General features: G+C 35.4%; 1 protein-coding gene across 2 annotated transcripts in view; it reads right to left on the reverse strand.

The window, feature by feature from the left end:
- TBC1D23 (TBC1 domain family member 23) overlaps positions 1 to 15,914 on the reverse strand; it is a 60,755-nt gene that overhangs the window by 24,531 nt on the left and 20,310 nt on the right. For both annotated transcript variants that reach the window (XM_047874985.1, XM_047874983.1), the window contains exons 2-9: positions 13,750 to 13,861; positions 12,282 to 12,387; positions 11,065 to 11,269; positions 7,065 to 7,188; positions 3,642 to 3,766; positions 3,502 to 3,548; positions 2,575 to 2,678; positions 845 to 967 (exon numbers count right to left, since the gene is read on the reverse strand). In XM_047874985.1, coding sequence (XP_047730941.1) covers positions 845 to 967; positions 2,575 to 2,678; positions 3,502 to 3,548; positions 3,642 to 3,766; positions 7,065 to 7,188; positions 11,065 to 11,269; positions 12,282 to 12,387; positions 13,750 to 13,861 — 946 coding nt within the window. The remainder of the gene's footprint in view (positions 1 to 844; positions 968 to 2,574; positions 2,679 to 3,501; positions 3,549 to 3,641; positions 3,767 to 7,064; positions 7,189 to 11,064; positions 11,270 to 12,281; positions 12,388 to 13,749; positions 13,862 to 15,914) is intronic.

Consider the following 15,914-nt stretch of genomic DNA (forward strand, 5'->3'; position numbering starts at 1 on the left):
GATTTTTATGAAGATAGGAGACAGAAAATTATGGTATATCCTCAATTCTTTGTCAGATGCTTTATGGCATTAGACCATGTAATTCAATTAGCTGTATAATTACCCAGAATTTAACTAATAAATGCTAAATTCACCCTTTTAAGTACTTTATACAATATTCTGTTGCTTTGCTAAAAGCAAAAGATTTGGCAATTTACGAAAACAGTTGTCAAGAATAATTCATTATTGGGGCGCCTGGGTGGCGCAGTCGGTTAAGCGTCCGACTTCAGCCAGGTCACGATCTCGCGGTCCGTGAGTTCGAGCCCCGCGTCAGGCTCTGGGCTGATGGCTCGGAGCCTGGAGCCTGCTTCCGATTCTGTGTCTCCCTCTCTCTCTGCCCCTCCCCCGTTCATGCTCTGTCTCTCTCTGTCCCAAAAATAAATAAATGTTGAAAAAAAAAAATTTAAGAATAATTCATTATTGACAATTAAAATCACACACAAGCTGGCAGTTTTAAAATAAGCATGTGGGAGCACCTGGATGGCTCAGTCAGTTGAGTATCTGACTCTCGATTCCAGCTCAAGTCATGATCCCAGGGTCATGGATTGAGCCCCATGTTGGGCTCCGTGCTGAGCGTGGAGGCTGCTTGAATCTCTCTTCCTTCTGCCCCTACTACCAAGTAATGCGCACACCCTCTCCCTCTCTCTCTCTCTCTCTCTCTCTCTCTCAAGTAAAAACTTTAAAAAATGAACACGTGGACAGAAGATTAAGCACAGTAATCACTCACAACAAACAGGGAGGAAATGTTGGTTTTTGTATTTAAAAGGGACATTCCTCCAACAAACTGTGGGTTTTCTTTATTTACCCCTTGAAGCTGATTTGCTTGAAGGATCTCTGACACCGAGATGGCCAGACAAAGAGCCTGACTCAGGTCTGCATCGTCATCCTTAATTCCCAACAAACTACTACCAAATAGATGGTGATTATCCTGTTTGTAGAGAAATTTTTAAAACATTATGAAGAAAAAACAAAATCAATCTTTCTTTCAAAAAATATTCTTAATAAACCATGATGAAAAGAAAATAATTATATAATACCCTTGAGTCATGTGATTTTTAAAATTTAATATTGTATCATCTCAAATCTTATAGGCTAATGGCTACAAAAAGGCTATATAGAAAAAGTCCTTGTCAGAGTTCATACAAAATAAAAGGCGATGAAAAACTAAAACATTCTACGTAGTTGTTTCCTACAATATCACCTATATACTACTAAACTATTTAATATCACCTATAAACTATCTAAAAATATTAAATTTTTAAATGGTTACAACTTTTCATATTTTAACATAATAAAAACAAAAATAAGGCATAAATTATGCAATATACTGATCTACAGCCTGGTTTAATTAGCAACTGCTAGTGCAGATTATTTACTAGGTCTGAAGAATAAAAGCTGTTCCTCTTACAAGACTGAAAAGAGTAAAACTTCTTTTTCATCCAGCATCATAAGCCACTACCCCATCATCTGACTTGTCCCACTTTGTTAGGAGCTGAGGTGGTCTACATAAGGCAATTATTAAAATAGCTGAAATTAGTCCCTAGAAACAAATCTCTTTTTTAATTAATTAGTTTCAGGGGAAATGTTCTTAAAAGATTTTTCTTTTCTGCCTTTTGACACATATTATACTGAACATAATTTAACCTCATCTTGCTATTTCAGCGACATGGCCACCAACTAGCAATTATTATTATAGAATGCCTAAAAACAAATAAATAAAAGACAATACTGCTCTCATGGGCACCTGAGGTCATAGACAAATCTGCTTATTTTATAAATGGTAATTCTGTGCCTCCTCCACTATTAGCTTTTGCTTCTTGGAGTTTTACTTTCTAGGACTCACACCACTTGTGTTTCTAATCTGGTGTCCTTTCATTTGAAAGCATTTGTCTGGCCTGAGAAAGGTTCTAAGTCTCTATGTGACTAAAGGACCTTTTGGTCACAACTCTGCATCATTAAAATTGTGCAAAGCTGAACTCCAGATAAAGGAGACATAATTATACATCCTCCATCAGATTTCTGTAATATTTAAAGTCAAGAAAGCACTAGCATAAGAAATCTCTCCATTTTCTCATGATCAGAAATAATTAATAATCAGAGTGAGGTGAAATGGTTCCTAGCATATGTGTATGCTCTCTTTTCAATCTGTCCCTCCACTGGGCAAGTATTTATAGTGAAAAATGACATAAAACTGCAACACAGACGACAGAAAAGAGGGGCACCTAGGTGGCCTAGTCAGTTAAGTGCCCAACTCTTGATTTCGGCTCAGGTCATGATTTCAAGGTTCATGAGATCGAGCCCCACCTAGGGCTCCACACTGACAGAACCGAGCCAGCTTGGGATTCTCTCTCTCCCTCTCTCTCTCTGCCCTTCCCTGCTCATGCATGCTCTCTCTCTCTCTCTCAAAATAAATATTAAAAAAAAAAAAAAAAAAAAGAATGACAATCTAGAGTATTTTAACTGAAGTGGACACAACATGAATAATAAAACAATGTACAAAATGTGAAATACTGAAGCTGGTAATTTGTCTTATACCTTCCTAAATGAAGCTGGTGTTTTACTGCAATAATACTGAGCCAGAGAGAAAAGGTCTTCTATATCTTCTAGATTCAAACTGGATGGAGTATTTTCTAAGAACTCTGAAAAACAATTACAGATATGAGAACATTTTTAAAAATTCTGGAAAATACAATCATGAACATTATTTATGTAGCAAAGCTAGAATATCTTTAACATAATAAAAACTACATAAATGGAATGTCAATAGTGAAGCCTTTAAAACTGCTTGAGGAGCAGTGGAGTTTCCCAAAGGAGCTGACACTATTAATGCAATTCTGCTGTTAGTGAAACATCGTTTCAGGCAATCAAATCATATTCATTAGCCTTGATTGCAGCACTGATTTATTTAACAAACACATGTTAAGTGCCAGGGCCCCTGGAAACAAAAAGTGACTAAGAAATAATTCCTGACTTAAGGAATTCTGTCTTGTGTGAGAAATGTGAAAATTAACCACTATAATGTTGTGGGATAAACATTATAATACAAATAATACAAAGTGGCAGTACAAAGAGGAAGTAATAACTAAATCTGTGTGGGGGCTAGAATGGCAAAAACCCAAAAAAAGTACCAAATTTCCACAATGAAAGTAATTATGAAAGCTGAGTATTCAAAGGTAAATTAAGAAGGAAGAGGTGAGAAAGAGGAGGGCATCTGGTATGAACAATGAAACGTAAGAAACAGTATATGAAAAGGAACTGAAAGACTGAAAAAAACATGGAAGAAATGAATGAGGATAGCAAAATCAAGGGAAAATAGGCCTTAAGGTCTGTACCTACAGAGTGTATATGAGTTGAATGAAACCTCAGAGTTCTGTAGACTAATCTCTGAAATATACAGATGAGAAAACTGAGTTTTAGAAAATTAAGTCACGTGAAATATTTTCTCTACAGTAAGTTACTTACGGATAACTTCTTCTTTGCTATCAGACTCCTGTGCTAAAATAACTTCTCTGTAAAAGAGAAACAAATGAATTTGAGTTAAATATTAACAGAACATCCTGAGACTAGAAAGGCAAAAAAAATCTAAGCAACTTGATACTTACTTTGCATTAACAAGGATTATTAACATTAAGAAATAAATAAAAAATGGATCTGCTTGTTGTAGATATCCATCCCATATTGCCTGAGTGACTTCAATGGAACAGTAACATGCAAAAAGGCTTCCGAGCTGTAATCAGGAAATGAAATGAGACATAAACCACTGGAAATGACCTGTTCTTTTTAAAGTATGAAAACAAATGTGTAACATTATATCCAATTATCTGCACCTGATACTTAATGTGTAGCTTAATTTTAATGTATGTAATGCAAAGGCAGAATATGTAGATTCAAGGCATAATGACACCACTTAGTAGCTGTGTGACTTAGGGCATATTACTTAACCTCTAAAACTCCCATTTCTACTTAAAAAGGCGGGGAGGGGAGAATACTGCTACCGTTCTTCTACCATTGTTGTGGAGAGATAATTAACCTAGAGTGTCTAAAGTAACTAATACATATATGCCACAACATAATAACTGGCATAACTACCACTATAAGGGTACCCAGCATAATTATTATGGTTCTTCACCTACAAGGTAACTGTAAGGATCAAACATGGTTAGTTAAGAACACAGAGTCAACTTTCAATGACAAGCAAGGTGACTTGCTGCCAAAGTTTACATGTCCATCATCTGAAATACATGAGACATTTATATCCCTGTGTTTCAGGAGCTCTGTGGTCTTCTCTCTTAAATAAAAGAGCTGTTTAATAAGTTTCTCTAGAGCCTGTGTTTTAAACTGCATAAACTCAGTGATCTGTTTATTCAATTTTCATTAGCTACAGAAACAATTCCATTTAGGGGTTTAAATTGAAAACATTTTTAATGGCTAATGGGAACATATACATTGGTGCATATTTTGTACCAGTACTAAACTACTGTCACATATCCTTTATCTCTTATTTAAAATAGTCTCACAACAGTCCTTCAACGTTGACATTTTTCTCCCCATTTTACATGTGAGGAAATAAACTGGTGTTAAACAACCTTCCCAAGCTCAAAGAGATAGTGAGTGGCAGTATTTACACTAGAAAAATGACCTGAGATTCCACAGCCCAAGCTAACTGCCACTACACTTCACCACAAAGCTTTTAAGTATAAAATGTTACTAATGTTTTTTTGTTGTTTTAAAAATTACTATTACAAATAAGATTACTATTACAAATACCAGGGGCACTTAGGTGGCTCAGTCAGTCGGTTAAGTGTCCGACTTTGGTTCAGGTTATGGTCTTGCAGTTTGTGAGTTCAAGTCCCCCATCGGGGTCTCTGCTGTCAGCACAGAGCCTGCTTCAGATCCTCTGTCCTCGCCCCCCCCCCCCCCGCCACCGGCCCCTTCCCCACTCATTCTCTCTCTCAAAAATAAGTAAACTTTGAAAGAAAAAAAGGTTACTATTACAAATCCCAAAGATGTAAATACAAATAGAACTGCAATATATGCATACATGCAATATATGGCCATCATTAAAGTCACATAGCCAAACTACAGCTATCATTGCATTGCTCACAGTTGTAGGTCCCTCAGGGTTTAAGAACTAGCTTTAATGGTTTCATCTCATGATTAAAAAAAAAAAAAAAGGGGCGCCTGGGTGGCGCAGTCGGTTAGGCGTCCGACTTCAGCCAGGTCACGATCTCGCGGTCCGGGAGTTCGAGCCCCGCATCGGGCTCTGGGCTGATGGCTCAGAGCCTGGAGCCTGTTTCCGATTCTGTGTCTCCCTCTCTCTCTGCCCCTCCCCCGTTCATGCTCTGTCTCTCTCTGTCCCAAAAATAAATGAACGTTGAAAAAAAAAATTAAAAAAAAAAAAAAAGACTCCATTCCATAGACATGATACTAATAGCAAGAACTAGTTGGGGCATTGACTGAAGAGAAACCAGTTGTTTTAGTACGTGGTAAAATCTACTACTGGAACTGAGGACTAATTCAGAGTTGTGGCAACAGAAAGAGCATTTCTGAGGCGTGATGTGACAGCAGAGACCTCTATAAGGCATCAGAATGCTTAGTTTTTTACTTGAATACAAATAAGTATGAATGGCAATATATGAATCTCAGTGAAACTACAATTTTATAGGTGTTTTATGATTTCAACTCAAAGTGATAAGCCTGTGGCTAACACTAAAGAGTAGGCTGCTGCAGTCTGAGATTTAATATGACAGTTGAAACCAGTTAGGATTCTCTTAAGTACCTTTTCCTGATTGTTTACTCATCTCATCCCCTCTGAGGTAGGTATTATTATTATTCCCATTTTACAGATAAAGAAATTGAAGCTCAGAGGCTAAGTGTTTTAAATCACACAGTTAATAAGTGGAAGAAAGGAATCCTTTCTGAAGAAAGCTAGGTTAAGACATGATCAAAGAGTATGTTTAATTTCTGAATATATATTCTTCTAGGACTCAATCACTGTTTTAGAAAGATCTTCAAGTTAATTGAGAAGAGCAGTTCTCAAAGTGTAATCTGAGGAGCCCTAGACGTCCCCAAGAGTATTTTTTACAGGGGAGCCCACGAGGTCAAACTATTTTCATAATAACACGTGAACTTTAATTGCCTTTTTCATACTCGTTCTCTCACAAGTGAACAATACTTTTCCAAAGGCTACATGAATTGTGGTACCATCACAGACTGAATAAAGAAGCAGGTATGAGAATCTACCTATTTGTGATCCAGCCGAATATTGAGATTTGCAAAAATATAAAACAATGTCACTATTCTAATTTTCTTTTGGAAAATACAGTTATTTTGCATTAGAAAAATAGGCTATTAATGTTAACATGTAATGGATTTATCACTACTTCTAAATGAATATTTAAATTTCTTAAGTTTTAATTTCTAACCATCATAATCTGTATAAACTAGAGATCCTCAATAAACATGGGGTATAAAAAGTCCTGACACCAAAGGGTCTGAGAACCACTGACCCAGAATAATAAAACTTCCCATTAAAAATATATAGAATAACAGAGCACTGAGATGTACTTTGTATTTCTTTATATTGATCATTTCTTAATGATCAATATAATCTTAAGTCGTTTTCCTCATGTTTGGATATCAATTCTTATACACACCATCAACAATTTAATCACACAAAGTTTTAAAGTGAACTGATACATACCACATATTTACATATATTACACGCCCATATTAGCACATATTGCATACATATATCTCACAAATATTACATATGAATGTACTATCTATGCAATATGAGATACATGTAAAACAAAAGGCTAAACTTCATTTTAAATAATCTGAACTAACATGGTCAAGAACTAAAAAACCTATTTTGGAAGTACCAATAATTTTACTCCTTTGGTTTAAGTAGTAACGGTCTATAATTTAGTACTTTTCTTTCTCTTCCTTGGGGGAAAATAAACCTAACTATAGTTTTATAGAAAGCTATTTTTCATTAAGTGTTCCTACTTTCACTTTATTACCCAGTTGAGTGCATAGGAGTCTGGAGTAATTTTCTTTGTATCAAGAAAAGAACAAAGCTCAGGCTCATGGTATTGGATGAGTAATCGGAAAAGATGAAATGGTCTTCCCTTCAGAGAACAATCCCTAAAAGACAAGAGAAGCAAGGTTTTTGCATTAATGGATCAGAAATGATCATATCAGTAACTAGTCCTCCTGCAACACCCACCTCCTTCTCCCCACCCCCCAAAATGCCTGAACACCACAGCATTCACAGCAAGCCTACCTGATACATCAGCCAGAAATCTCTTGCTAACACCTAATATCCCTGATTTGACAGAAAGTTTGTAGAAACAGCAGGTCTACAGCCAACTCTAAGGAGATTCTCTCCAGCTCAACCCAGGCAGCACTCAAAAGAAAGAACTACAGGGACCACTGGAAAGAGCAGGACCATTTAGGTTATTTTGACAAGTTCTACATCCCAAGAGGAGAAATACAGAGGTCTAAAAAAAAAAAAAAAAAAAAAAAAAAAAAAAGTCCAGCTCTCTTCTTCCCCTCCAAATACAAGGAAACACCTAGGAAGGCTTTAGGTTAGCTCCATAGTTAACATACTCAATTAGGAATGTCCTTTAGCAGAGGTAAAAGTCTGAAATGGCCACAGGTAACAAAATACTGGATCAAGAGCCTTAGTTGAAGTGGCCTGGGTACTAGTGCTCAGAATGAATCCCAAGAGGTACAAAACACTTTATTAAACAAGTGTACTACTTCTTGCCTTCTTCCCGTGTGTCTAATGAATCAATAAAAATGTAAACAGCTCAAGGACAGGTGATGTCAATAAAAGTCAATATTTACTGAGAAAATATCACATGCCAGACACTGTAACAGGCACTTTACAAAGTTATCTAATTTTATCTTGACAAGCAACCCTATGAAACAGTTACTATTATTCTCCTCATTTTACAGATGAGAAAACTGAAGCTTACCTGTGGGCAAGTAACTCACCCAAGGTCACATAGTTTAAAAAGTCAGCTAAGAGCTGTACACAAAAACTGTGCATTAAACTATTATGCCATACGACTCTTCTCTATATATAATTCAGTATTTCAACAAGCGGTATTTTGGTAGAAGCACAGTCTCCAAAAAAGCAAATTGTAAAGAAATTGAAATGAAGCAAAAGGCTTCATGTGAAAAAGCTAATGAAATGAATGTCACAGTTTTAACATAAAAGCACTGATAAAGAATATTGTCAAATGCTATTTAAGTAGGAACAATGAAAAACAATTTCTGCAAAAACAAGATCTGAGATCAATGCCAGGATTTGGTATGACTCTCTATCTACTTTTTTTTTTTTTATATTGTAGATAACAGGGAAATTTTGTAGAGAAGGCCCTAGGCTGTTAATTCAGAAGCCCAGAGACAGAACTGGATTCATACTGGCAAGATTACCTCTTTCTTCACCTGAATACTTTCCCCACTCTAATAAATGCAAGGCAATTGACTGTTAAGGCAAGACATGGAAACCTTAGAGTAGGGACATAAAATTGTAGGAACCATTGCCTAGTATGTGTCCCTAGCAGGACATCTCAGGGAGTTAGCTACTGCAACAGCATCTATTCATTTAATAGCTCTGTACTGCAAAGCTACTCTCCACTGCAAGGCACTGTGCTTGACTTGACAGGATTCTACCCATGTTACACTGGATCTGTAATGAGAATTACATTACAATGGAATTCTTCTAGCAGCATTTTGTCGGGCTGTGTTCTATCCAGAGGCATTAATGCTGACCCTGCCTGGAGTGCTGTATTACATGTGGAACTCATAGAAACAGTACCTGGAGGAACCTAACAAGATAGTGTACTATACAACTCAGGGTAAAGCCCCCTCCCCTACTATTACTAACTGCCACTACCAACATAGTCTCTAGAGAAAAAGTTGGAGCATCATGTCCCTTGCCATCACTAGCTCTGTTACACCGAGCAGTGGTAAAATACAAGCAGTTGAGAAACCTAGTGCAGCTGAATGATTCGTAAGTATGAATTCCAGTCTTGCTCTACCACGACCACAGTCCTGATTCCTGGCATCTCTGGGTCTGTTTTATGTATATGAAGCACTGTGGCTTCAAGGTAGCAAAGAGGTTCTCTACCCTGGGGAGTTTTTAAAAAATATGCCTAGGCTCTACCTAGTGCACTTATAGTTGAAACTTCAAGGACCCACATGTTTTAAAAGTTCTTGGGCTAAACAGACATTTCCCCAAAGAAGATACACACAATGCCAGAAAGCACATGAAAGATGCTAAACATCACTGACTATCACAGAAATGCAAAGCAAAACCATAATGAGATATCACTTCACACTCATTAGTTTGGCTATAATAATTTTTTTTTAACGTTGACAGGGGAAAAAGTGGGATCTTCATTCACTACTGGTGGAAATGTAAAATGATATACTTATGGAAAAGGCTGGCAATTCCTCAAAAGGTTAAACATAGAGTCACAATATAACTCAGCAATTTCACTTCTAGGTACATACCCAAGAGAAATGAAATACATGTCTACACAAAAACTTGTACACAAATGTTCATAGCAGCATTATTCATAACCAAAATGTGAAAATAATCCAAATGTCCAACTGTTGAATGAGTAAATAAAATGTGATATAGCCATGCAATGCATGTAAATTCACAGACACAGAAAGATTGCCTCAGGAAGTGGTTGCTTAGGGCTGACAGTGTTGGGGGAAAATGGAGAGTTGACTACTAATGGGTACAGGATTCCTTCTTGGAGATGAAAATGTTCTAAAAAATTTTGTGGTTATGGCTGCACAATCCTGTGACTATACTAAAAAACAATGAGCTATACACACACTAAAAGGATAAATTCTATGATCTGAAAATGGTATCTTGAGCTATTAAAGAAAAAGTTATTCAGTGGTTTCTAATAAGCAACCAGGGTGGAAAACTGTATTAGTTAAAACACAGGTGGCCATCCAAACTTAGGTTCAAATCTTGACTCAGAGACATACACCAGACGTGTAATCATGAGTAAGTCTTTAATCTCTTTCTTTGCCTCAGTTTTTGTACTTGTATATCAGAGATACCTACCCGTTAGCAGTCATAGTTTAAATAAGAAAACACACAAAACACCTGCATTTAGTATAGTGTGCATCACAGAAAGCAGTAAAGAATGGTAGTCATTTAACTACCAAGCTCCAGAATAGTAGAGTTCTCTACTTTGGCTGCACATTGCAGTCAACTGAGAAGCTCTAAAAAAAACAATGATGCCTGGGTGCCCTTCTCAGAGATTTGATAGTCAGATATAAAAATACGCATCAGGATTTTTAAGAGCTCCCTCAAGGACTCCAGTGTGCATCCAAAATTCCCTGTGCAGATTATGTCAAAAGTTCCTCTTCGCTCTGAAATCCTGACTACCTAATCAGTAGCACAGGGAACTACAAGAATTCTTTCCGGCCTCATGGATGCAGCCCCTGCACTACCTCTCCTCTGGCCCTCCACACTTGTAACCATCTAAACATCTACCTATCTAGTCTCAGCCTAAGGGTCACTTGCCCAGGGAAGTCATCTCTGACCTCCAGGACAAGTTAGGTCGCCCCCACTGAATATGCCCTTAGCATTCTATATTTCATCTTCCTAATACTCAGCACACTCCTAATTACTCGTTCAGTGCCTGCATATATAGGATTACATTTCAAGCTGTAATGCTAGCACCTCACTTAAGGCAGCACTCCAAAAATTTTGCTTTTCGTATAGACACGTTAATGTTATTTTTATAAGGAAAGAAATTATAATAGGGATACTACCAAAAGATTGTACCAACTTTACAAGCATAAATTCTTAACCAAAGAACCCTTTAAAAAATGTTTACAACCACAGAAATAAAGTCAAATAACAGTTAAGATTCAAATACTTGAACCTTTTACTTTACCACCAAAGTAAATCTAACTTTAGTTCAAAACAAATCAGACTTTTATTCATTTAAAAACTATTATTACTAAAACGTGTTTTACCTGGGGATGTACTTATTCATGATAGCATAAAAGCAGTTGTATAAATCGCTGCGTGGCAACTGAAGATGCACCAATGGTTTCAGTAGATGTATCCAGCTGAGGGATGTGCTGTAGTTAATGTTACGTGATTTACAGTAAAAGGTGATTACGGATTCAATATCCAAAAGTAATTCTGTTGCTTTCTCTTGTGGCACTGAAAGCTGTTCTAGAAAATAAGTGTCAAAATTAAGTTACCAAGGGCCTGTTAGAGACTCAGTTATTGCAAGTAACACTTGTTTTCAAACACACAATACTTCCTTAGTGTACTCAGAGCATGACAAGGGCAAAAGAAAACTACGCAAAAGCATGTTTCCTTTTATTTAGTATTTACTAGCTATTCAGTATTTAACTCAATAATACTTGACCTATATATATGTTAAACATAAAAATGGGCAATCCGAGGTAGAGAGGTAGGAAAGATGCTTAACCCATATTCCTGGAAAGCAAAATGGTGTTTTCTAAACAAAAGATTATCATCTACCCAATGATGGGCAGCTGTCACTATAGCTTTGTCAGAGAAGGTTATTAATTCCCTACCAATAAATTCCCTTTCCTTTGAATACACTAGCAATAATGTTTCTGTTGTGGTTAGTACACAAAAGCCTATCTAATAAAATTTAACTAAATTGTAATAAAAAGAAAAACAAAAAGACACTAAGGACTATAGATGAATTTAAAAATACAAACTAAATTCATTTAAGCTTGAAAAGACCTTGTGGAATGACAGGAAACCTTTTCATCCACGACTTAAAATAGTTTTGTGGGTTTTTTTTTATTACAGATCATTACCTATGATCTGCAAAAGTTTATAGGTAAACTTTTAGAACACAGACCCCTTTAATGTGAAGACTAAAGATCATACAGACCTTTTCACAAAAAAACAATTTTAAAACTGCAACAAAACTATAAAGGTACCAGAAGAACTGAACATATAAGCCAAAAAACAAACAAAAAAAAAACCAAAAAAACCCTACACTAAAAATTGGGCTCTCTTTCTTATAAATACTAGATATTACTTCATAAGAATTTCCAAAGAGAAGTCCTACAACTGTTTACTAGCCGTTCACAAATTTAACATATCCCAAACTGTAACAAGATGATTCTATTAAAGAGTAACTCTTCTACCTCACAATATTATTTTCAAAATTTTTCAGTTTGAAAACAATTATTAAACTTACCGATAAACTCTACACAATCTTTGTGAATGGCATTCTGTTCTGGCAAGTCTAAAATACCATCCCATGATGCCAAACTATCACCTTTTCCTGCAACATTTAGAGCAATCTGGAAGAAAGATAAAAGCAATTAGCTTTGTATGTCATGTCTCATTTTTAGAAAATATACTGTAATAATGGAAAGTCCTGAATTTTGAAATAATAATACATACTTCAAAGATTACAAAGTAATGTATTTACACTCCACCAAATGCTGATCCCTTCAGTCATATCATAATGAACACAATTATTTTAAACCTCCCTACATTAAATTTTACTACTTCATGTCAATCCAGTGAATAGCATACACAAATTTATTTCAGCAAACATCATCAATATTATAGACTGAATGTTTGTGTCCTCCCACAAAAGTCAGATGTTGAAACCTAATCCCCAATGTGATGTTATTTAGAGGTGAGGCCTTTGGGAGGTGATTAGGTCATGAGGGTGGAGCCCTCATAATGGAATTAGTGCCTTCATAAAAGAGACCCCAGAGAGCCCCTATCCCTTCAGCCATGTGAGGACACATTAAGGAATTATTATTTTTTTTAGTTTAATGGTATTATGCTTATTTTAAAAGTCTTTATCTTTTAGACTTTCGTACTAAAGTATTTTAGTGTGCTACCAAGGATTTGCTTTAAAATAATCCAGTGGGTGAGACAGGGAGGAAAGCATAGAGATACTAATCACACAAGACTGGCCAAATATTAACAATTAAAACTAAGTGATGGGTCATGGGGGTTCATTATGTAAGTCTACTTTTGTATGTGTTTTAAATTTCTACAATAAAACATTCAGAATGCTATGTACAATTATTATTCCATTTCTGTTACAGATATATGTGCAGAGAAGAAAAAATAAAAAGATATATACCAAGACATTATTATGTGTTTTACCCATAGGTGATAGACAGTAGATAGTTTTTATCTTATCTGCTGCTTGTATGTTTTAACAAACAGTATTTCTTTTGTAATCATAACAAAATCTTAATTTAAAATTAAAAAGTGACACATGCACTACAGAACAGATGAAGAGGAAAATAAAGCAAAGTAAAATGTCCTATAATTCCAACACACAGAGAGACCTATGTCCTCTCCCCACCTTGTCTTTAATATAGCTGAGATAATTCCATGTCTGCAATTATAAATCCTATTTTACTCATTGGTTGCATTTTCCCATTTCATTAAACAATCTTTATAAACATCATTTGTAATGACTACAAAAGAAAAAGCATTGCCCTTCAAAACCTATATTATTAAATAACCAAACATGACAGAAACACACCATTTAAGTTGCTCTGTTTGATAAATTCTCTAGATGCAACATGGTCAGAAGATGATAAAATTTTCTGCAACTTAGACAAATGAACATAAAAATTCTCAAATGTTACTCTTAAGTGATGACATTTTGCTTTAGTTTTCAGTTACTTTACCTTCCAAACTTTGGCCCTCAGATTAGCAGGTAGTGGTCTTCCCTGAATTATATTTCTCAAAGTTTCAAGATCACAACCTCCTGCTTCCAGAGCTTCTGCAAGATCTTTTTCCCTAAAAAACAAGTCCTTAATAGATCAATTCTACTTATTTTTTTCTTATTGAAGATTAATTTATAACCATGGCCTATTAAAGGCTGTGTATGTCTACGAAGAAAAGGTTCTCAGTAGCCAAAATGTAATGCCAAGGCATACACAGCATTTTGTTTCCTTGGAAGGGAATCTAGGGTTTCATGCAATTTACTCTTATTTTGCACTTAGTTCTAACAAGCTCAGTTATGTTTTCTAAAATTAAAGAAATTTAAAAAGAGAAGACAGCACAAGCAGGATGACAGCACTTAAAAGTCATAGTAATATTACTATTCATGGTAGTAGTACTGACTCACTTTATAGAGCACTATCTTTGTGCCAGGCAGTGTTCCAAATACTGTCCAGGTGTTATTTTGATTCTCACAACAACCCTATGAAATAACCACAATCATCACTGGCCCCAGTTTACATATGCAAAAGTTGAAGCAAAGAGGGGTTATATAGTTTATGAACACTCATCTAGTAAGTATTCTAGCCAAGATTCCAATTTTAACAGTCTGGTTCCAGAATTTATGCTCCTGATATTATGCTAAATAGTGGCAAAGAGGAGAAATCATAAAATTCTGCCAAGAATTCAGTGCTGTATGGGAATACTTAGTACATAACTCACACAGGTATCATGCCTAGAGCTGTGCCTAGCTTATAGTAAGTGTCCAATAAATGTCAGATGAACAAAAAAAGTTCTAATGGCATCACCATTTTATATATTAGAGATATATATATAATATATATATTCTTTTAAAGAAAAAGAATACATCATTGAGTACATCAGCAAGCAGTTATGTACAGTCTGCTAGGTTTAAGGAGAAAATTAAACATGAAATAAATTTTATTTTTGTTTGTATATGGTTAAAAAGAATATATTTTTCAAAAACTTTCACAAACATTATGAATTGTTTTTTAGCCATGAAATAACCACTTAAAATAAGTAATTCTCTCAGAATTCTCAAAAGCTGAGTTTTAGTCATTGTTTATAATTTTAATGTACAAAACATAAGAAATCTATATAAATAAAAATCCATAACTCAGCCAGACAATTTCTAAAAATCTTTGAAGCAGCCTGAAAGAAGTCTCCCACTACAATCAGGAAACCAAGATTTTGTCACACTGGGGGTGGGGGTAGGGGGGGTTGGGAAGATGGTTTTGAGGAAAATAATTTACTACCATTTCACATTCTCTTAATAAAATAATGTAAATCTCCCCTACTGACAGGATTCCAAGAATATTAGTTTAAATGGGTAAATTTACTAAAGTGTTACCCTCTTAATGGAATGGAATTAAATGAAATATATATAATCACTTGGGATCATATTCAAAACAAAAGTAGTGATCAAATTTTAGCTACTACAAATTCATAAGAACAAGAATATAACTAGTAACCACGCAAGAAACATTTTTTTTTTCCTTTTGCTATGTGGTCACCAAAGTGTTGGACAAGAAAGTGAGGGAAAAAGATTTCAAGTCTACTGTTCAGAAATGCTTCAGGCCTATAGTTGATAAAGAATGGGGTTTATCTCTTCTCATCTGGTCAAAATGTACAAGAGAGCCTGTTAGAATGTGAAAGGTTGTTTGTAACCATAAAACAAAGAAAATTTAATGTGATCTTTGAGAAATAAATACCATATTTTTAATGATTAAATATGTAAATGAACTGTAAATACCATCATATGAGATAGAATTTTTCTACCAAATAAATGAAGAACTAGAATTTTTCTATTTTTCAGGGCAAAAATCCTTGGTTTCTTTTTGAAGTAACTTTGCCAAATCCCTTACTATTCCAGACAACAAAGTCGGTATTCTAGGGCAAAATGCCCAACCCTCGACATACTTTTTAAATCATAATAATGTACAAGCACATCCCTGTTGATACAGCTGCTGTTGTAGTCTTTGATGCTGCCCCCAGGGAACCACAAACATGGTCTCCAACAGTACAACCATGAGCAAGAAACCAGAATACGCTCCAACTTAAGTAGTAAAAGGCATCTCTCACAAACTAAATTAATGTTATCTTCTGAACA

The sequence above is a fragment of the Prionailurus viverrinus genome, chromosome C2, assembly GCF_022837055.1.
Source record: "Prionailurus viverrinus isolate Anna chromosome C2, UM_Priviv_1.0, whole genome shotgun sequence".
Classification (NCBI taxonomy): Eukaryota; Metazoa; Chordata; class Mammalia; order Carnivora; family Felidae; genus Prionailurus; species Prionailurus viverrinus.